General features: G+C 46.2%; 1 protein-coding gene across 5 annotated transcripts in view; it reads left to right on the top strand.

Annotated features, from left to right (window-relative positions):
* Positions 1 to 23,378, top strand: part of RAB3B (RAB3B, member RAS oncogene family) — a 111,960-nt gene that overhangs the window by 1,929 nt on the left and 86,653 nt on the right. For 3 of the 5 annotated variants that reach the window (XR_002100272.1, XM_019531416.1, XM_019531418.1), the window contains exons 3-4: positions 7,540 to 7,767; positions 19,829 to 19,900. Coding sequence is in view for 2 of the 5 variants with exons in the window: in XM_019531416.1 (XP_019386961.1) it covers positions 7,540 to 7,767; positions 19,829 to 19,900 (300 nt within the window). In the remaining 3 variants the exon portion in view is untranslated. The remainder of the gene's footprint in view (positions 1 to 7,539; positions 7,768 to 19,828; positions 19,901 to 23,378) is intronic. The other 2 variants (XR_002100273.1, XR_002100274.1) reach the window with 2 other exon arrangements.

Below are 23,378 nucleotides of genomic sequence, written 5' to 3'. Positions count from 1 at the left end.
CTGCCCTTTGGGCAGGGGGCTGGACTTGATGATCTCCCGAGGTCCCTTCCAGCCCTAATGTCTATGAAATCTATGAAATCTGGGACTCCAACCATCCCACAATCCACTCTGAGGCCCCATTCACTCCAGTCCCTGCCCCTGCCTCTGTCCCACTCCCTCCCTCACTGGGGCGGGCTTTGATCTGGACCCCACCCCCTCATGCCCTTTCCCTTTCACAGACTTGCCTGCTGTTGTGGGCAGTGCTCCAGATGCCTCCAGGCTGAAATCCTGGCTGTATGCAGGCTGCAGCTGTGTGTCTGTGTCTTTGTGTGTCCCTTGCTGCAGCCACCTGGAGCTTGCACCTGGGCTGCCCTGCAGCTCTCTGTTCTGCCACCGCTGCCCTGCATTTGGGTAGGCTAAGCCCTGTTAGCACTGGCCTTCCACTGCCTATGCCCCCAGCCCTGCTGGAGCCCCCGACTCCTGACCCACAGCCCCTGCCCCCAGTGTGTGTGGGGCAGGGTGCGGTGGGTTTGGGGGGTATATGATCCCCTAAACTTGTGTGCCCACAGCGGGCATAGGGTTGCTGCCTGGCTGGAGCAGCACAGGCAGGAGCCGCCTCAGCGGCCCAGTGAGCAGGATTCAGTGTGGGAGGGTGGAGCAGGGCCCGGTGGGCAGGACCCAGTGGGAGGGTGGAGCAGGGCAGCAAAACTCATTGCTGCTGTTGCTGCTACCACTAGGACCACCATGCCAGCTGCATCTCCAGCAGCATGAGGAGCAGTGGATATGGGGGGATGCTGCCCTCAACTCCTCCCGCTGCCAACCACTCTTGCTCTGGGCCACGTCTCTACCCTACCACCATGGTGGAGCCACCGGCACTCCCCTCAGGCCACCTGAGCTGCACCAACCCCCCACCTCCCCTCTGGGAAGAGCTGTGGCCTGGGGTGGGGGGTGGCTGGACCATGATAGAGTGGGGTAGATAGACCTGTGCCCTGGTGCACGAGTGGCTGGAGGTGGGAAGAGGTGAGAGCAGCCTGACCCCCCTCCCCCTTCCATTAGTCCTCGTGTTGCTGGCAGTGCAACTGGTGCGGGGGTCCTGGCAGCAGCAGCAATGAATCCCGCTGCCCCACTCCACCCTTAGACTACATATTCCACAGCCCCTGTTACCCATTCAGGAGGGAGTTCTTGGTGCTAAATGGGCACATCCATGGATTGCCCTACATTGCTGTAGCAATGTGCTACATTGCCATACGATGTGGTACGGTGACATAGCAATCATGTGACTCTACACATGGCTGGCAGCTACTGTGCTGTAGCAGCGCACTCCTCCCCTCCCCCCCCACCATTTGAGCACGCCACAGTGACAAAGTAGTGTCAAAAATTAACTGTGTGCTGCAAGCGTGGTGCAGTATGGGTGGTTACTGGAAGTACTAAGACACGGCACTTCAGCAATGTCACCGTATGGCAATGTGTGTAGACACACCCTGTGAAACTTTGTCTTAAGGCCTCAGGGTGATGATATGTAGGATACTACAGAATTTTTTTTTAAAAGGATCTATAAAGATATATGGACCTAAAACTCTAAACAGGTAAATTAGAGATATTTCACGTTGGTCTCGAATTAACAGTGAACTGATGTTGAAAATTTACCAACTGTTGTCACATCTGTCAAAAAAATATAGAGGCTAGGTAAGGGAAACAAATTCCACTAGTCTGATGGGAAAAATTCCCTCCTTCTCCAAATAAAATAGGAATAGTTTTATTAATGTTGACTGGAAAAAAAAATCTTATTCCAGACTGTTATTCTCATTTTCCAGTGATACCTTTGCTCAATTATACCGCAGCAAATTAGGGGATTGTTTATGTCATGTTGTGTTTAGGTTATGTTATTTATTTTCTGGATTTGGTATACCTGACCAATGCCTGACAAAATAGGTGCAGTTTAGTGGGCATGATGTTAAAGCAGTTTGTTAGCAGTGAAGTTTGAGTTTAGACATGAAACTGCTAAGGTCCCCATTACTCTGAAACCTTGTTGATGTTTATTAGGGTTTTTTATACTTGAGCCCAGGCAGATGGTATGGTATAGTAGCACTGGGAAAACAGGTTCTGCAGGTTCACTTCGCTATGTTTTCCTGTGATAGCTGTCCAATGTTTGTACTTATTGTTACTTCTCCTTTCTCTGCCAAAGATGGACTGTGCAGAAGTCTAGCATTAGGCCTACACATTATTAAGTTCCATTTAATCTTTACTCCACGAGATTAAAGTTTAGGATGCCGTAGTGCAAGCCATGTGTGCAGTTTCATCTCAAGTTACCAGATCATAGAAAAATAGGGCAGAAAGAAACCTTAGTAGGTCCAGCCCCAGCTTGTGTGGGGTCATTTTTGTCTAAACCTTCCCAGGCAAATGTTTGTCTACCTTGTATGAATAATTTTCCAAGGACAAAGGTTCCATGATCTCCATAGGTAATCTGTTTCAGTGCTTAACCACCTCCATCATTATTTCTAGATTGGAAGTTAATAAAGTTAACAGTTCAGAAGTTACCACTCTTACCTTTTTTTCAATTTCTCTTTATTGAATAGAAATAGGGAGGAAAGGCAAGTTCAAGCAAGAAAATGGAACTTGAAAGAGATTTTGAAACTTTGTGACCTCCTGACATGGTCACAACTTAGAATCATTAGAAGGGTTAAGTGAACTGCACTACCACATTTTGAGCACACTTGATTGTTGCTCATCTGTGACAATAGCACCATATCCCATCTAAAAATCTCTGGCTTTTTATTTTTCAGACTATGCGTCAAGTAAAAGCTACATTGGCCAGTCACATTCTGTAATTGCTTTTTTATCAGAGATTGGAAACTAGCATTTGTAGCCTGGTGCCCTTTTGATTATAGCAATCTGTGGGGCTGGTGAAAGCATCAGTGCTTTATTTTAAAAACCATGTTGGATCTTGGGAATAGATTCCACGAAGATGATGATGATGTATAGGAGATACTGGGAGCATCCAGATGAGATGCTTACTGTGGAGTTGCCTAATGAACTCAGCAGTAAAGCATCTCCATCTGCACTTGCAGAGCTATTAGGCTGGAGTAAACTAATTAACCCACTGTAGGTTAGTACTGCCGGATACAAGTACTACGCTACAGATGCTGACTGGGGCTAGCTGGGGCACGAGGGTGCTACAGTGCGGGGCTGCCTGCCAGCTAGCCCTGCACTGAAGCGCCCTTGTGCTCCAGCCAGCCCCTCTGCAGCACATTGAGCTGGGTCAAAGTAGCCTGGACTGGCAGGCTGACCAGAGAGCCCCCTACCAGCCAGGACTGCTCCTCTGTGGTTCAATATGCTGTAGTCCCAAGCACACATGAAGACACTGGGCCTGGGAGCAATAAACTCCGGCACGAACCGTGCTGGAGTTTATTTAGCCAGGCTAATTTCACATGTAAATGTGCCCACTGACTCCTGTTTAAACACTGGGTCATTTGTCTGTTGAGTAATCTAACTAAACTCAGTTTGTCCTGATAGGAAATTTTTTCAAGTGGTTATAAATGAATATGAAATGAAAAGAGAAATGGCATATGTTGCCATTAACATTAATGGAAGGTCCGTGTATACCAGGAAGAGGATATAGTTCTAAATGTGAAACTTCTTATTCTTTTCCATCATAGGGATGGAACAAAAACTAATAATGAGACAAAGAAAACATTTATTCCTACCCATACCGCTGATCAGATTTCTTGCACCTGAAATCAAGGCTGTGTAAGCATTTTCATGAGTCTATGTGTGTGTGAGCAGCTAGTTAGATTTTTGTTCTAAAATTCCTTTTGTATTCAGATATGAATAAAAGAATATTTTTCTCTTATGTTGGTGAGTAAGAAATGTATTCTTTGTCAATGATTTTGCTAAGGCTCTCAGTCTGGTTTAATATTAATTTAAATTAAGAAATGTATGTGGCTATAGACCATCATTGTCTCCTAGGGGGAATCAAGTGTGGAGAGGTTTCTGCTGCATTCAGTGACATTACTGAGTGTTTAGCTACTGCATTAGGTCCTCTTTGATCATATGTATTATAATGCAGGTGGCCCATGCTGGATGAGGACCTTGTCTGCATCAGGAAGTCGCATCAGTGTAACAAACTCGTTTAGAATCGTATCTTCAGTGAAACTTGTACAAATTCCTGGCTGTACTGTTTTTGGGGGGGTTACAATAAGCTTATTTTAGTTTCTTTCTGCAGGGAACTGACTTAAGCTACGTTGTTTTAATTCTAGTTTAAATTGATTTTAGGATTGCCTCTATACACACTGGCACCAGTTTTAACTAATTTGGTTTTTGAACTGATTTTTCACTAACACTTACAGTCTCAAAAGAGCAGACACTCCCTTTTTCCTACATAGACAGCATAATGCAGTGAAACTCACTTTGTTGGATTAAACAGGCCTACTAAAACACTAGTACAAGAAACCTTTATTTCTGACATGAATAACTGTTGAAAATAAATGTGAGGGAGTATCAGAAATGCATGGAAGGTAGGGAATGCCCTAGTTAAAGTGCATGACTTCACTCTTGAAGTTGGGGGTGGGGGGGGACGACAGTGTTTCAGAAAGAGATTCCCTAACTTCAGTCAGTAGCCAGAGTGCAGGAACAAGGTTCCTTGGTACAGACAGAAATGCAGCTCCCCATTGTAAATCATGGTGCAGACAGGAGGTGCCATGAGTTACAGTGCTACCCCAGATTGTGGGCGACTGGTGCTTCCTGAGTCAGGGGGGCACTTGCCCCCCCCAGCAGTCAGTCAGTGACTGGGGGGGCATCCCCCTATGGCCAGTTGCTCTGACACAGAAGTGCCAGCATGACCAGCCACGAGGGAACCTCCTCCCCCACCTCCACCCAGTCAGCGTGATTGGTCATGGGGGGACCGCAGGCATCGCTTCTCCTAGTGCCCCTGCTCCCCGGCCGGTGCTCTAATGGGGGGCACCACCATTCTCACCTGCCTGCCTTGCCCATTGCCTAAGAGGGGAATGCTGCTGTCAGGGGGTGCACCAGCACGTGCACCCCCTGTGCATTGCCGCTGCCCCAGATCCAACAGAAGTATGCTGACTGTGAACCTGAAGCCGGTTTCCCCTAACAACAGCCCTCCTCTCTCCCAGCCCTGGCACTGTTTTCAGAATGGGAGGGGGAAAGGGAGCAGAGGGAGCTCATTCTAGGGGTTCCCCAGCTGGCTCTGGATGCTGGGGTGGGTGGGTTGGAGTTCCCCTGCTTTGGGTGGGCTCCAGTCCACTCATCCCACCCTCCAGCACTGGCTGAAAAAAAACCCAGACCAAACTTCTTCCTCCCATTCTGAAAATGGTGCTGGGGCTGAGGGGCTGCACAGACAGACCTTACTGAAGCCACTCCATTTTGGAGCGTCTTCCTCTGAACCCTCATGTAACGAGGGTTCAGATTTTCATAGGATCGGGCCCTTTTAAAGCGCTCCGCAGCCATACACTTCTGTTTGGTCACGGCTGTAGAGCGCTTTCAGGGGCCAGATCAGAAGAAAAGTGTCGTTTCTGTCTGTGCTTGGAGTAGACTAGGATTCCTGAACTGGTTCAGATTACTTTCACTGCTTACTTTCTCTAGCACGTGGCTCCCTTTAGCAGTACATAAGCGGCAGAGCAGGCATCTTCCTCTACTGCCTTCCCTCTCTGCTGCTTCTCGGGTAGGGTACCGTGGATATCATGTGACAGCTTACAAACAACCCCTCGCCGACAGGGCTCTTGCTCCTGAAGATGCTCCTTCCTCTGCCTTTGGGTACAAAATGGGGAGAGACTGAATCCTTCACCTCTGGCCCCAGAAACAAGTAGTGGAAAGTTAATGGTGCTTGATTTCAGTGCTGTGGATGCCTGCTTGATCCCCACTGTGCTGAGACAGAGTATGTTGGGACTACAGACTGCAGCTTGGCATAGAGGCACTTTAGAAAAATCTAAGCTGGGTGCTAGAAGTAATCATGCTGTGGCAGCACAGACATCCGTGTGGCCTACCTTATTTTGCCAAGAAGGCACATGCTGACTCATTTCATGTAAACCATGAAGCTGTTGCCAGATCTGGTGCAGTCAGTGACGTTTGGCTCGAGTTAGATTTCAAATTGCCCTCCAGGCATGAAAGGTGCCTTGTGTCCATCATGCAGTAAACTCTTTCCAACTCGCTTCTGTCCAAAAAGTTCTCCCCTCTCCGTCTACAAACAGATGAAAAGGCAAAAGAGGAAGGAGATGCCTTGTGTACGCTCATCAGGTTTTGGCCCATTCTCCTCTGAACAAACCTTTGTATGTTACAGCATTTGGGTAAAGCGCAGCAAATGAGTTCTGTCTGTCTTAATTTTTTAGACTTTTGATCACTGAATCCAGTTGAATTACCCAAGAGGCAGAGATTTTTTCACAGCTTGCTACATTTTCCACATCTCCCAATGAGCCACAGGCATATTGTATCTTTTCACAATGCCTCCGACAGTCCCCTGAACCACCCATTCCACAGCAACGTCATGTATATTAATTATCATTTTGAAAGCAGATATGTGATTCATTTATTTAGGGAGAAGTTCCCCTTCCCCACCCACCTCCCCGAAGACTTCTATCACTCTTGAAAAGCAAGCTTTGCTTACAATTAAAAAATGGCCATTTTGGGGGTTTAACAAAGTCTGCAGGGCCTACGTATCCCGGGCAGCGTAGGGCCCAGACAGAGACCTGACTCCGGGTGGTGGCAGCAGTTACCCCAAGCTTGCAGGTGTGCTCCAGGAAGGGGGATGGCCAGAAGTTGGTGCTCCCGGAGAGGCATCTGAAGCTTGGTTTTTGGCAGGGTGCAGTGAAATAGGTGTCTCTGCTCAGGAGTCCCCCTGTTGGCCTGCCACACTAAGTATATGGGCCGTTGAATACAGTAGTGGCTTCTCTTCTAGCAAGGCATAGTTCCCATTGGTAGGTGGGAGCTGTTATGATTCCTAGCCCTAGTAACCTGTCATTCACTAACGTGGATGGTTTGATAGATATCTGGCTCGGGTATTACGATCCCAGCACTCGTTCCTGCCCAGGGCAGGGGGTCAGACTTGATGATCTGTTCAGGTCCCTTCTGACCCTAGAAACTATGAAACTATGAAACTATGTTCAGTAGTCATTGCTGGAACTGTTTCTGTCTACCCGCTGCCATGGTTGCCTTTGTGAACTGACTGGGCTACTGAACTTGTGCATCATACTGGGACTTTAGTTCTCTGCTGCAGCAAATCAACTCATTTAAGCAGCCTAAGTTGCATGTTGTCATTCAAGTAAGAATGCTCTTTCTTCTTTAATATTTGAATAGTCGGCAAATAACCACCCATTTTTCTCTTTGAACCCAGATCAGTGCATCAGATTTATGTTCTAGGCACACATAGATAATAGGAAATGAAAATGAGGCCCTACATGGGTGATTGCAAAGTGTATTTCCCTTCTTAAATAGCTAATGCTTTTATTTTTAGAAAGCACAGGTTAGCTGAGCACGAGGTGCTGAGCTCCAGGCAGTAAACATTGAACTATTCTGACATTTGCCTCATGTTGTTGTTCCTTTTTTTAGATGGCTTCAGTAGCAGATGCCCGATACAGAAGCAAAGATGCTTCGGACCAAAATTTTGATTACATGTTCAAACTCCTAATCATTGGCAACAGCAGCGTGGGTAAGACCTCCTTCCTCTTCAGATATGCTGATGACACTTTCACTCCAGCCTTTGTGAGCACAGTCGGCATTGACTTCAAAGTGAAAACTGTTTGTAGGAACGACAAGCGAGTAAAACTGCAGATTTGGGTAAGCACTGTCATTTTCAAAGTATTTGGTTGAAATCTGGGCAGCAATACAACACGAAAGATCGTAAGTGTCAGAAGCAAAAATATTTGAAACATTGGTTGTCCTTAGAAGCAAATCTTGGGTCACTATGGGATTTATTAGTCACAGGTGGCTTTTGGTTTTTTGGCTTTTTTTTTTAGTGATATCTTTAATCTACATCCTGCTGCTTTCAGAACTAGAAACTATGATTTTTGTACCATGGGCTAAGCTACCTGATATTACTCCTTTTTGAGTCCTAAGAGTCACAGGGGTATATTTTTAAACCTCCCTTAAGCCTTTACATAGTACAATTTCCTGTGAACATGTAGTGACAATTTCCAGTGATGTGTAAGAGCCATAGCACTTGCTTGGGGTTTTGAAGACCACGAATCCAATCGGCTCGTATTCTTTAATATTTGCATCTTTCTGTTACAATTCTGTTTTGGTGGGAAGGGACAGGACAACTTCCCGCAACTGTGGCAGGTCCACCCATATATAATAACTACAAGGAACAAGGGTACTAAGAGACCTGTCTAGTAAAACTAGTTCTTTGCAAGCCAAGAAATGGCAGGCGAGACTTGTCTGGCTAGGGCAGGGGCGGGCAATTATTTCGGGTGGAGGGCCGCTTACTGAGTCTTGGCAAGCCATTGAGGGCCTCATTACAGGTAACCAAGGGGAGATAAATATTAATTTTCTAAAATTTTAAGGGGCCCTGTGGGCCAGATAGAATGGCCTGGCGGGCCACATCTGGCCCATGGGCCGCATTTTGCCCACCCCTGCGCTAGGGTATGGAGAGACAAACAAATATGTCCAAGTTAAAAATGGAGGAACTTGAATCTCAGCTCTTGTGTGGTAGCTAATTCGTGTTTCCACTCCACTCTTGTGGTCAGAGGAAGTTCTGGTGGGTAGCTTAGCTCTGTTCATTTACACACATCCAACTTAAAACTCACTAAGCGCGGTAAAAATGCAAGCAGATGTGCTTTCAGGCATTTTAACGTGTGTTAAGTACCCTCATGGAGTTACAAAGTTGTTACCTTTGGGTGTCTTTATATGTGCTGGGGTGGGGATGCTTTAATTAGAGTGGATCTTGGGAGCAGCTCTAATTAAAGAGCCTATAGCATCTTTTATATTCAGCATCCCATGCTTCAAAATGGCAGCAGGGGTGGTTTAACTTTAAGCTTCTTTGATGAGCTTTAGTTCAAGTGCTCCCATCACCATTTTGAAGCACAGGGATGCTGAATACACTCAACACTGAGGCTGCTGGACCGTGCTAATTGGCACGCTCCAGCAGACTTGGTTAATGAAGTCCACTTCGACACATTCTAATTCAAATGTTTGGAGCAGGCATCGGGCACGTGTATGGGTGCCCTTTCAGGCCAGGGCTGTTTCCTAACACACTCTGAGCTCCATAGGTCACTAAAATCTAATGATTTGCAACTGTTGAAAGTGAATGTAGTACAAGGCCCCAGTTTAGCTTTTGCTTATCTTTGGACAGGAACAGACACACAAGAGTGGTGGAGCCGAGGTCTGGTAAAATGCTTCTTGCTTTAGCTCAGGACAGTTGTCATGTCCATGCCCTTAAGGTGGCAGCTTTTTTTTTTTTCAGAAACCTGCTGGTCTTTCTGGATTTCAGCCAGGGTTCTACTATGCCTGGCCAAAAGATTTAAGGTTCCCCAGTTGCATGATTCAGGGGTATGGCTAAGCAATTGTGAGGGGTTCATCACATTTCTTGTCTGAAATGCAAATGTTGAAGCAAAAAATATCTTTTATTATAGAGGATGCAACTAACTTGAATTACATTTGTGCAATACAGCTTATTCCCACAGTGTTTAATTTTTCAAATACTGCAAAAAAATTAGTTCATTTGAACAACTATGTCAGAAAGCTGTACTCAGTTTTTCTCTTGAAGAATCATGTCAGCACCCACTTGAAATTCATTAGAAAAACACAAAAACCCAGACATCGAACAGTAAGAGGTCAGTGTAACCAACTTCCAGAAGTCTAGCTCCAGCAGCATGAAACAGTTTTTTTTATTTAGCTGTCTCTGGGCAATTTAAATATAGGTGCAGGGTATAAGGTTAATTGAAATAATGCATCAACCTTCACCCTGCACTTCTATCACTTCCCCATTTGCTATGTGCACCGCTTTCTAAAGAACCCACAAGCAATGCATAAATTGTTACTCCTTTAAATTTCTGGATTAAAATATGTTATAAATTAGAGGTGCACCAGTAAAGATTTTCTTGGCTGATACCAGTGTCTGATTATTAACCAACCATATCAGCTAATACTGATCTGACAGCCGATTTACAGGAATGCAGCTGGGCAGCTTGGAGAGCAGTGTCCTGCCGGTAAGTCTGTGGGAGGGAAGGTCCGTGAGGGAGGGAAGGGGTGTGGGGGCGCAGATTGGAGCCCCCATGGTGAGGCAGGGAGTGGGGCAGGGGCAGGAGCAGGCACTGCCTGGGGTGGGGGGTCGGGCAGAGCTGCAGACTGCTTGTCTGGGGGGAGGGCATGGGGGGAGGCAGCTCTCTGCTGCTGGGGGAGGCATGGGGGGTATGTGACCCCCCCCCCCCCCCCAGATTTGTGCATGGGGTGAGGGCATGCTGCCTACTGTGGGCTTGGGGCCAGGGCCTGCTCCACCCTCTTCCTGGTGGGGTGGCTGAGCCGGGGTTGCACTCGGGGTGGGTGAGGATAGGGTAGGCTCAGTGGCAGCTAAGCGCAGTGCCTCAAGCAGGGGTGCTGGTAGGAAGGGGCCATGGGGAGGCTATAGCCACCCCTCCCAGACCTGCTGCCCGCACCATGCAGCTGAGCCTGCCCAGCCCCCACACTGGGAAGAGGCTGGCACAGCCCTTGTCCCCGAGACCACAGCAGGTAGTCTGCCTGAGCCCCATGCACAAATCCGAGGGGCACATACCCTTCATGCCTCCCTCGGGGGTGTGCACAGCAGCGAGATGTCCCACCCGAACAAGCTGCCTGCAGCTCCATCCCGCACCCTGCCCTGGCTGGGCAGCCCCTGTGCTGCCCCTGCCTGACTCTCTCTTCCTCACCATGGGGGTCATGTGACTGGTATGTCAGTGCACCTCTGTTATAAATAATATAATTCAAAATGATGCTATCCTGAATTGAGAGTGAGGCATCTAATCAAAGGAAATTTTAAGCAAAGCGTTTTCATTATAGATTTCATAGACATTAGGGCTGGAAGGGACCTCAGAAGATCATCGAGTCCAGCCCCCTGCCCCAGGGGCATGAAGTCAGCTGGGGTCATAGGATCCAGCAAGAAGAACGTCTAGGTTTCTCTTGAAGGCGTTCAAAGTAGGTGCTTGAACCACCTCCAGCAGCAGGCCATTCCAGACCTTGGGAGCTCGGCCAGTAAAGAAATTCTTCCTTATGTCCAGCCTGAAATGGTCTTGCAGGAGTTTATGACTGTTCGACCCCGTCATCCCTTGGGGCGCTCTGGTGAACAAACATTCCCCCTGGTGAAATAATTTATTTTATGTCTTCATTACATGGGACATAAGAGAGTTAAAAGTAAAATGTTTTGCCATGTTGCTGAATGCTTATAATAAAACTACTGTTGGTAACTTGGCACTGGTCTAGTCAAGAAATTATTTGATTTGGTGTTTGGTTTATGAAGATATCTCTGAAGTTTAAGGTCATTACCAGATTGTATATGTTTTTCTTCCTGTGTTTGACTTTGTTAACAGTAGGGACATGAAGTCCTAATATAGTTTGTAAAAGGAAGGCAAACTCATTTAAAGACATACGAGATTTTTCAAGAATATTGTTAATAAAATTTTGAATTAATGAAGATTTAAATAAGTTTGTTTGAAGATTTCTGAGTTAAGGTAAAATGAAAGGAAATCACATGCCAGGAGTGATTGTTCAGCGAACAGCCACTAAAGTTATAGAATATATAAATATTAGCAGATCAGCAGCATTCAAGTGTATTGATATTAAATATTATATTAAATGGAAAATTAATTCAACTTCTTGATAATTCTAAGGAAATAAGTGCTATTTACTTGTATAGCCCATGCCTAGATCCATGATATGTGCTATGGCTTAAAAATTTAGCACAGTTTTAAGTAGACACTTTTTAAAACCATTTAATATTTCAGTCTGTTTTGAGTTTATTGACCCCCGTACCTGTTTTAAGCCCGGATCTGCAATTTGTCTGTAAGCATCAGGCTAAGTGCAATAGTAGTGACTATTAATGGACCAAAATAGAGTGTTCCTATAGGGAAGACAGGAGTAATTTTACTTACAAATGCTTTTTCTCAGTTTTACTTTACTACGCTTTTTACAAAGTGATTTATGAAGCCTGCACAGGGTTCTGTATTGCTTATAAACTGAGGGCATGGCTCCCCATTGATTCCTGTGGTCTTTTTTTGCAGAAAAAAGATATTACTTAACATGAATAAAGGTAGCTGGCTTGGGCCACCTTTGCATTAATGCATGAAAAGCAGAACAGAGGCTGAGACTGGGTCTGTATAGAAGTGGACTTGGCTACTAGAAGGAAATGACTAGCCTACACCTTGGAAATAGTTGGGTAATTCTCTCACCTCTAATAAGCTAGGATACATTAGTGTTATTCTGAACCATAGGAGACTTGCTTCTCCGGTTGCTTTCACTTGCATAATATTTCATATCTCTGCAAGAAGGTATAAATCTTTCCACAGCATGCAAATCTTGAGACTCAGCCTCAAAATTTCTTTATTTTGTTCTTTCTCTTTTTTTACCCCAAGTGCCACTCGATAACTGTGGGTAGAACATCCCCCATGCAGAAGGTCAGCACAAGAGTTAGGCACCTCTTAGGTCCTTTTGAGAGCTTAGGTGAACTTCAAGGGTGCACAGATCTTGTGCTGGCTTTCTGAGAGGGAATTCATTTAACCCAAAGTGAAAGTAGAACATTCACTAGAATGAAATGTCTCCATTAGCACAAGTCACACCTGATCTCTACACTGGTACAATTTAACTGCTATTGCTTTAATGACAGTTATATAGTAGACAGGCTTGCTTTGGGGGTGTGATAACACTGTGGCTAAAAATGATTGTACCCTGCCAAGCTAACAGTTGCTGTTCCTGGTGGAAGTACACCGGTGAAGAATGATGGGACTGATGTTGGCTTAATATATGCAATGTATAGGGCTGGAAGACTGAGATTTCATTTCATCGGAAAATATACAGAATTTGTTTTACTTTCAGGCTTTTCATCAAAGATTATGCTGTCCTTAATTATTTTAAAATCATGACTAGTTAAACTGTGGATTAATTTTATTTATTTATTTATTAAAGGTTTTGTTAAGGTTGAAGCAAATATTTAAACAAACTTATTGAGTTTCCTTTAGACACATTATATAAAACATATATATTACAAACACATGTGCACACACACACACATACACATGTCTAACATATGCAGCCTGCATAATATAAAATAAATATGACTTTCAGGGATCAACGTTGCTAGGATTCCTGATTGTCCTGTACTCTGTGAACCTTGCCCTCTCCTTCAGCTTGATGTTCATGGAGACCTGCTCAAATGAAATAGCTTTATCAAACTGAAGTTGTAGCAGTGCTCAAGGAACAGTCTGCAAGAGTTTTGTTTTCTCTTTAAAACATGGGCTTTGGAGCCTGCACCCAGGCTCTACTCTGCCACCATCACTGTTGCCTCTTAGCTGCCCAGCAGGGCAGCGATGGCAGTGCACAGGACCTCAGGGCAGCCCAGGTGCAGGCTCCAGGCTGCTGCAACACGAAGGCAGGTGGGGTGGGGGAGGCAGGGAGTGCTCACACACACACACGACCAGCTGTAGCATGCATGCAGCCAGGAATGCAATCCAGCAGTGTGTAGAGCAGTTCTTAGCAGGTAAGTCTGTGGGGAAGAGGCGGGGGCAGATCAAGGCTCCCACAGTGAGGCAGGATTGGGGCAGGGGCTGGGATGAATGGGGCTCTGGGGGCAGGGTGAGTCATAGGACAGAGCTGCAGGTCTTGTCCAGAAGTGTGGGGGTGCGTGGCTCCCTGCCACTGCGCACACCCCTGGGGGAGACATGGGGGGCATGCATCCCCCTGGTTTTTGTATGGGATGGAGGTGGACTGCCTACTGCAGGCTGGGTCTCTGTGCCTTTGCCCTGGGAGCCACATGATGCCATGTTGTGCCTCCTGCCACTGGGGGGCAGGGGATGCATGGCATAGCCACCACGCACATGCCTCCCAGGGGAAAGGCAGTAGGGCACAGAGCCCCAGCCTGCATCCGCCCTATGCACAAATCCCAGGGGCACATGCTCCCCATACCTTCACCGGGGGTGCATGCAGTGGTGGGGAGCTGCACACCCCTGTGCCTTGGGTGAGACTCCCATGCCTCTGTCCCACAACCTGCCTTGGCCCTGGGGCCCTATTCACCCCAGCCCCCGCCCCACTCCCTTCCTCACCATGGGGGTTTTAACCTGTCCCCCCTGCCCCTTCCCTCTTGCCCCTCCCTTTCCCCTTCACAGACTTACCTGCTGGGTGCTGCTCTTCACACCACCAGGTTGCATTCCTGTAGGGTTACCATATTTCCAGTTTCAAAAAAGAGGACACCTGTGGGCTTATATGATTGTGGAGTGGGGCAGCGATATGCCCGTGCCCTACCCTTGAGCCTCATTCCCAAGCTACAACCCCCAGCCATGCTGCTGCCCCTTACTCCTGAACCATGGTACCTCGCATCCTGCTAGGGTGTGCGGGAACCCCCCCACACACACACCACCCCCAACCATACAAAGTACCTGCATAATTTTGAGTTTTAAGTGTGTGATTAAAATTGCTAGTAATTACGATTAATTTTTCTAATCAAGCAACTAATCGCGATCAAAGTTTTTAATTGCTTGACAGCCCTACGTAAAATAAAATGCTGGCTCCCCAGTGGGCTGCACAATGGGCTTGGCTGCGCAGCCTGCTGAGGGGGAAGGCAGGAGGTGGGTTGCCAGCATGAAGGGGAGCCCAAGATGACTGCTGCCTCTTGCCACCCCATCAATTAGTGGCAAGGGGTGAGGCTGTATGATGGATGACCCACTTGACCAATCAGCGACAAGAGGTGGGGCTGTATGATGGATGACCTTCATAACCAATCAGCAGAGAGGGGCGGGGACACTGAGGTCCCTCAGCCAATTAGAAGCATGGAGTGGGGGAGGCTCCCATGATAAGCCCGGGAAAATGACAGCCAGCCCTATGATGGACCTGCAAAATCATTTGCCTGCCTCCTTGATTTGGGTAGACCCCTCCTTATAATTCTGTATTCGTAATAGGATTCTGCTCGGCTCTTCTAGTGATCCAGAAAGCAAACAAATGTATTACTTGAAATATTTTAGATTTAACACGTCTCTTATTTCCCTCTTGGATTGGGAGAGGGGAGAAGATATTAGAAACAAAACATTAAGAGGATTTTTAAGACACAATTATCTAATAAGAGTTCTGCAGCTAGAGTGCAAAATAGTAAAATCTGATCTGAGAGGGAATAAGCAATATAATAAATTCAGTTAAAAAGAACAAACTCTTTGCTTGGTTGTACTCATTGTAATGTTACTATCTTTTTTTTTCTAATATATTTCCTGCTTGGTTTATGAATGATAGTTTTACACAAACTAAATATATTGCTTTAAATTAGAATTGTTAGTGTATAATTGGATGGCTTCATTCTTTATTCTTCATCATTTTAGGGTCCTTTTTAAGATGACTTTGTAAACATGGTTCTTAAAACTTAATTATACATTATATTCATGTATAACGGTGGCTTTTTAAAAAAAACCTCTTGTATAATGAATCTCATCTACTGTACACTTGTAAGAAGCTAATTTATAATCTTTCTTTGAGTGTATGTGTGTGTCTTTGTCAGGATTATTTTTCTTTTGACAAACAGCTCTGCATTCCCAGAGATGTTAATTACTGACTGGAAAGGAAAGCCTTTCTATTTGGGGTGATGGGTGTCTCTCATTACATTAAAAAATCCTAAGGGTAACAGTACATCCTTATGATGTGTTAACAACTGCTACCCCATACTATGTTCAGGTTGCCTAGCAGCCGGGAACAGGTATATTATGCAGATCCAGAGGGGAGCAGGCTAATTGAATGGAAGTTACTTTGATTTTCATCTGGGAGGGTACCAGAATGACATTTCCCACACTTTTTTAAATAGTTTTTTGCATGTTTAATATTTGCTTTGGGAATATTGGTGTTCAGCGTGTATATGTACCACAGAGTTCAATATCAACATGATTCATAGACTGCGAGGCTGGAAAGGACCTCGGAAGATTGTCAGGTCCAGCCCCCTGCACCAACCAGGAAAGACATCTGGGGTGGGGTGACCCCAGCAAGGTGACTGTCCAGTCTCCTCTTGAAGATTTCCAGGGTAGGTGACTGCACCACCTGTGGAGGGAGCCTATTCCACAGTCTGGACACCCTGGCTGTGAAAAAGTTTTTCCTAATGTTAAACCTGAAACAGTCTTCCAGGAATTTATGCCCATTACTCCTGGTTATCCCAAGGGCGCCCTGGTGAACAGTTGTTCACCGAGCCCTTGATGTACACCCCTGATATAGTGGTAAGCCTCATGATGCTACAGATAAATATGAAGATCCAAACTGCACTAACTCATGCTGATCAAAGTCTGGAATAAGTTCCCTAAATTAATTACCAGTCCTCCTGACTTGCACTAGGATTAACTTCCAGCAGGCCTGGGCCCAAAGCTCGCATTGCACATCACACGTTGGCCCAGACTCCTTGCATTTGAACTAAAATACTAACTGGTAGCAGAAGTCGCTCCAAGGCAAGCCTTCTGTGGGTCACCCTTTGAGGGGAACATTAATCCACAGTCACGCTGTGCCAGGCACTGAAGGACTTCTGTAAATGTGAGTCAGAAGTGGAGTGTTGGGTTTCGGGATTTCTGGGTGGTTGTTTCTCTCATGTTTGTGGTCTGCATTGCCCTTGGATCTGAGTACCTCGCAGTCTATTTTTTTTAAATGGATTTGTTCTCCCAGAATGCCAGTAGGAGAGGAAAAGGCTGTTCTTTTCATTTAAATGTGGGAACCTGAGCCACAGAAAGACAAAGGGTCAAATTCCAGCTGACTTTGTCAGTACCTCCTCTTGGGTGCGTCACCCCGAGGGGATGAGCCAAATCAGTAGGACTAGATGCCCAGGATCCCCGCGCAGTGAATGGCAATGCCCCCGGGCAGTCCAAAGTGTCGCTTGGTGCTGAGCAGGAAGGTGGCCAGTAGGAGCCACCTAAGTGTGGCTGAACTCTTCAGCCACAGAAGTGTGCCTGAACTCCCCTTGCCTCCTTGGGAACTGGGTCTTTAATAAAGGGATGCTGGGGAGAGGTATCCTGGCCATCTTGGGATCCCAAGCATACAGACGGCTCCCCAGGAGAAGGGCCTGTGTCATCTCTAATGATCTGGACCAGCCAGAGAAGTGGTGTCTGTCAAGGTAACAATATAAAGCCCAGCACTCCTCGTTCAATCCAGGACAAGGCAGTGGCGGTGGTGATTAGGGCAGAGGGGACTGGATCCTAGGAGTGCTTTCTGCCAGGTGCTTGTTCTCTGGACTGTGTGTATTTTACATTAGACACTCTTTGGCTAAAGATCAGAAATAACCCTAACAGCAGGGGCCAGGACCCAGGACTCCCCTCTCCCACTGGGAGTGATCTCTCTGCTGGACCACTGAGCCACGCTGCCTCTTGTTGCACTTTTGGCCCCATGAATCTCACCCTCTTGGCTCTCTACAATCTTGTCTGTGTCTGTATAGACAGGCTAGTTGGGGCAAGGGCTTTTTTGCACTACATTTTGTAACCACTTCCAAAAACTAATGGAGCCCTGTTCTCATTTGGCCCTGCAGAAGTAAACATGACAAAAACTAGCAGAGGATTTGGCCATTATGAAAGGGGCTGAAATGACTTTCAATTTGATTTTGAAGTTTGCTAGGTTAAAGAGCAAAAGGACTTGAAGTTCATACGGACAAAAGATGTTTAACTACAGGTTGCTGCCAAGCAGACTCCGAAGCTCCTAGAAAGCATACAGGTTTATTCCATTAACAAAAGTGTTCCCATTGCTTAACTAGCTAGACCTGTAGGGAGTATTAATAGCTTTGATGGAAGCTACAGAGACATGCTTCCTTCAGCATTCATGCACAGCTGTGAATATAGTGAAAAGCAGCATCACTGTTTGTGAGAGGGATCCTGGCAAACTGAAACCTGACAACTACTAATTATATTGAATAGCTGCTCTGTTTTTAAGAAAAATCAATCACACTGTAGTTGCCCAGCGGGCAAATAGGTAACATTTTAAAAAGCCTTTTTGCATTAGTTGGCACTTGAATGATAGGATGCTACTATGCAGTGCACCTGAGGTAGGAAGGATTCAAAGGAGTAATTCTGATAACTAAGTTATTTTTTTCTCCTCAAAGAGATAAAATTAGAACATCAGGGTACTTAATATAATTACATTGCAATATTTTAATGCCAATTATCCACTTTTCCAAGAAGTGAATTACATTTTGGATGAAAGAGTCATCTGTTTCCATATCTTCAGTTCCCCTATTGGATTTGTGATGAAAGCCTTATAACGCCTAGCTTTCGATTAAATGCTGGTACCACTATTCTCTCTCTCAGAAATAACACTGTAGTTTAACAAATAGATGCAGCTGTGATGGAAGAGAGAGTCTGGGCCTGGTTCACACCGCTAGAAATCAGGAGTTATTCTATTGGATCTGGGACAGAAGTTCAGTAGACCGGTCTAACCTAAACTGATTAAATCTGATACTTCATCCATCGAGGTGTGTCTTAAACTAGATTCTGCCATTTTGAAATTGGTGTACGTGCACTGAACTTTTGTTACAGGTTTAGACTGGTTTATATGTCATTTCTGCCCCTAGCCCTGAAGTTAGTGGATTTAGTTCCAATCATATTGATACCTACAGATAATTAAAGTGGCCAAGACCCAGATTATCAAAATAAGTCAGATCCACATAGCAGAAAGGAGGATTCTGTGAGTGTACCTCACCCTGAAGCTTCAAATCCTCATTGGGTCATGAGGATGAAAACCATCTAGGCTCTGTGAATATAAAAGGCCTCTTATTGTGTTAAAACCAAGTCTAGAATACCTGGCCTGAAGAAAAGAGTTAAGCCACTGGTTTCCTGACTCGATATAAGTCAAGCCAGTAGACTTATGCAACCAGTAAGCTAAAAGTTTTCTTAAGTTGTACTGGTAGTTACCAAATAAGTTCCAGTGCCAAAAAAGAACTGGCTGTTGGTGAAGTATTCTTGAGTCCAATGAAGATGGCAGGCAAATCCTGCCGCCCCAGAAAAACAAAATAAAACAAAACAAAAAAATCAAGATGAGAAAAGGGGAAGAATGCATAGGTAAATAGCACATTTGTGTATTTTTTTGGAAAAAGGAAAATGGCAAACAACAGTGTTGAATATTCAGACTGTACTACTTAGTGTTGAGATTCCATCTACAACCAGTATCTAGAGAAGCCTTGAATCCTGCCCAGAAGACAAGCTAATTAAAACTGAATACTACATAGCACGCTAAAGAACACTGTACAAACATTTACTATTTCAACCCCACAATGCACGGTGGAAGTAAAATATTATCTGCCTTTTACTGAAGGAGGATATTGAGAGAAGGTGTATGTAAGTATGCACGTGGGATTTACTAACCTAGTCAATATTATATATTTATTTATTGTTTTGAGCATGGAAATAGCGCTATCTGACCCGGATAGTAGAGCGTATGGTGACAATGGGGAAGACTATTCAGTGTAGTTCCTAAATGGCTATTGTATAGACTACCCATGGCTGCTCTGCTTATGGAAACACAGGAGTTTGAGAAGTGTTGGGCAGTTTTCTGGGGCATGCTGTGACTGTGATTGTACTGGGACTAACCAGTTGGCCAGAATATTGATCCCCTCACACCCATCTTGTTTCAGTCATGATGTAGTTCAAGGAAGGTCCTACCATTTTAATCCCCAAAGGAAAGCTATAATTAGCTAAGCCAATGCCAGTTGTCTGTGTCCCAGCAGATCTTCCCTTCAGGGGAAGAATCAGCGGGTCTTGTGTTCCAGAGCTTCCTGCTCCTTGTTAAGGAATCGGTATTTGTATCCTCTGGGCAGACATGGCTGTCAAATCCTAGTGGAGGAGAACTCGAGTGCGTAGGGTGCAGCAGTGGTGCTTTCTTGTATTTGGGCCTCTTCTGGGTTCTCTGGGATTTTAGTCCAAGCTGATCTGAGAAGCCCTGCAGGAGATCCTCATTTCTCAGGTTTACAATTTTAATAGGGGACCTCTTTCCCTTGTTACTTGGAGCAAGTGGAGCTTGCCAGAAAGGAGCTGAGCTACCTGTACCTGCTACTGAATAGGTTTCAGGACCCAGCCTGCAGGCAGTAGAAGACAGGGTGGCTGAATAAGGGGATGAGCATTGCAATACTTGGGCTTTAGCAGCAGTAAGCCAGGACAGGAGATCAGAAGTGGGAAGAGTAACAGCCATATATGCCTGAACCCATGGTCAAGGCTCAGCTTCTCACTATGGCAGAAGCTCTGCAGGCGTGGCATATAGGGAGGTCAATTATATGTCTTATTTCTGTTGCTGTTTGGAGTTTGTGTTAATCAGAGGACCAATGTCAGGCTCTGGTCTTGAACCCAGGGTCTTGGCCTACTTGGCAAAATAGCTTATCCCAGTCTGCCACCTCCCCAGCAGAGCACAGTAGCAGACACAGGTGGCCAAAATATTCCATCTGGGCCTAAGCATGTGCCCACTCCCTGCCACTGGAGTGGCCAGCCAAGGTCAGTTGGCCTCTTACCCCTTCCTATATGAGCCCCCAGTGCAGAAGGGGAAATGTCCAGGCAACCTTGTACGTAGGCTGCTACACCCTTGGATTGTGCCGCTACTGGTTCTGATGGATTTTCGGGGTATCTGACCTGGTTAGCTTCCTGACCTCATGTTCTGCCTGACCCTCTGGATACTGAGCCTGACTCTAGCTTGACGTCCTGGATACCTAACCCAGCTACCCTCCTGGCTTTGCACTCTGCCTGACTCGCTGGATCATCAGTTTGGTTCCTTGGACAGATCTCCTGGCTTCTGACTTCCTGACCTCTACTGACCTTGAAGTGACTCCCAAACCTGGCCACCTATGGCCTTGTATGACAAATGGGTTGTGGCTGTAGGGGAGGAGGAGGAGGCCACATACCAGGGTGCTAGAGGCAGTTTTAAGCCCTGCTAAGGGGCAGAGGGGGTGAGCTGAGTTAGAGCTGAGAGGGCCAAGGCACAGGCACAAGAGTGGAAGGATCTGGAGACATAGGTATCCCAAAAGCCATCCGAGTCATGACGGGTGAGAGCACATGCTTGGAGGGGTAGGTCCCCTGAAAGGCAGCTGGGGCCAAGGGGTAAATGCCCAAACAGGGTGACCAGAGATAGAAGGGGTCCCAGGGATCAGGGATGCCTCAGGGATACTCCATATTGTGAGGGGCTAAGGCCCAGACAGACCTGCCAGGGTCCAGGACCTGGTAGACAGTTGGGGCTAAAGCCTAGCAGAGGGGCCAAAGCCTGGAGATTTAACGGGCCCAGATGAGTCAGAGATGGGGCCAGGGGAGCCCCAGACAACAGTGTGAGAGCCCCGCTTCACTGGGTTGTGAAGATGAGCCAACTGGCAGCCTAATGATGAAGCCCAATGGGGGAATGAGTAGGAGAATGGGCATAGTGTGGTCTCTAGCAGGTGCTATGGCCATCCTGGGAGATGAAGCCTGTTGCAGTGACCCATCATTGATAGGTTTTTAACAAGTGCCCAGAAACATGCAGGGCTCAGAAGTGGCTTCCTCAGATGACTGCATTAAAATTTGTGCTGGGATGTTGTCCTGGTGGTCTCTGAACATTGTCTCTAATCACAGCAAGATAAGGGCACTAGGTTTAGTAAGTGTAGAGGGTCATATGCTGAACAAACCTCACTTCTGTAACTGTTTTTGCTCCTGGATACATTGCAGTAGTGGAGCAGGAAGGGTGGAGGTGCTTCCCCTGGCTCAGCTTAGCAGTGGATTTGTCTGGGCTAGAAGGGTTTCAGCCCCAGTTCACTTAGTCACCAATATTACGAACTCCAACACTACCAACAAAATCTCTGGTATTTTCATTATTGAACAGAAGAGATTCTTTTTTTTTGCCCTCTGATTTTTGAGTCTGTATTATTGGGGTTCTCTGGCTTTTCTCTGTAGCCATGAGGGCTAGAAACTTTCATTAGGAAAAACAGTAGTAAGTTGCATAATAAAGTGACTCCAGGAAATGGGGCTTTAAGACAAACACCAAATAACACAAGGCCTCTGGTAAGAATTGAGAATTAGCAACAATGCGGTACGCATGTGATACATTTGCTCACTTTTAAGAGAGGGGTATATTGCAATCTTTAACGACATACAATTTTGTATAGCCAATCAGTAGGTAAAAACTTAAATCTCTGGGTCTGGGGTCAATTTTTGGGAATGTTTCTATTTACCCTTAGCAAAAATAGATGAGTTAACATCTGTTCAGTACTTTGGAAATACTGGGTGTCCCACAATTGGTAATAGGCGGAGAAGGTGGCTTCTGAATGGAATGGATATGGGATGGAGTGTAGGATAGCTCTGAGACTGATCCAGGCTCATTTCATGACTTTTCCATTCAAACTGCTGGAACTGTCATAAAGTCATTTGGTCTTATAAAATCTGTGCCATTGTAGTCTTCCCTTCTGTGATTTAGGCTGTGGCCAGACTGGAACAGGAATTTGACCCCTTCAACTTGGAGCTAAATTTCATAGTTTCATAGTTTCTAGGGTCGGAAGGGACCTGAGCAGATCATCTAGTCAAATGACCCCAGCTAGGTGTTCATCCAGCCTCCTCTTAAAGACCCTCAGGGTAGGAGCCAGCACCACTTTCATAGTTTCATAGCTTCTAGGGTTGGAAGGGACCTGAGCAGATCATCTAGTCCGACCCCCTGGCATGGCAGGAAAGAGTACTGGGGTCAAACGACCCCAGTAAGGTGTACATCCAGCTTCCTCTTAAAGACCCCCAGGGTAGGAGCCAGTACCACTTCTCTTGGAAGTTGGTTCCAGATCCTAGCCACCCTGACCGTGAAGTAGCGCCTCCTGATATCTAGCTTAAATCTACCCTCTGCCAGCTTGTGACCATTATTCCTGGTCACTCCTGGTAGTGCTCGGGGGAACAGGGACTTTCCCAATGCCTGCTGGTCCCATCTGAATAGTTTGTAACAGGCCACTAGATCCCCCCTCAGCCTTCTCTTGTGGACGCTGAACAGGTTCAGGTCCCGTAGCCTCTCCTCATACAGCCTGCCCTGTTGTCCCCTCCCTTTTAGCTAGGAGACATTCCCGGATGCTTTTGGTGAGCCATGGAGGCTTTTGTGCCCTTCTGCTCCCTTTGATCCATGTTGGGATTACCTCCCTTTGGGCTTGGAGGATCGTCTCCTTAAGGAGCAACCACTCTCCTTGGACACCTGGCTCCGCTCCCCTCCGGGACCTCAGTGCTTCTCCGACTATTCTCCTTAGCTCATTGAAGTCTGTCCTCCTGAAATCTAGGGCTGCTGCCTTGCTGCAG

Source organism: Crocodylus porosus, unplaced genomic scaffold, assembly GCF_001723895.1.
Source record: "Crocodylus porosus isolate Cpor-Errol unplaced genomic scaffold, CroPor_comp1, whole genome shotgun sequence".
NCBI lineage: Eukaryota > Metazoa > Chordata > Crocodylia > Crocodylidae > Crocodylus > Crocodylus porosus.
The sequence above is the reverse complement of the archived record's forward strand: the minus strand, read 5'-3'. Positions and strand labels throughout refer to the sequence as shown.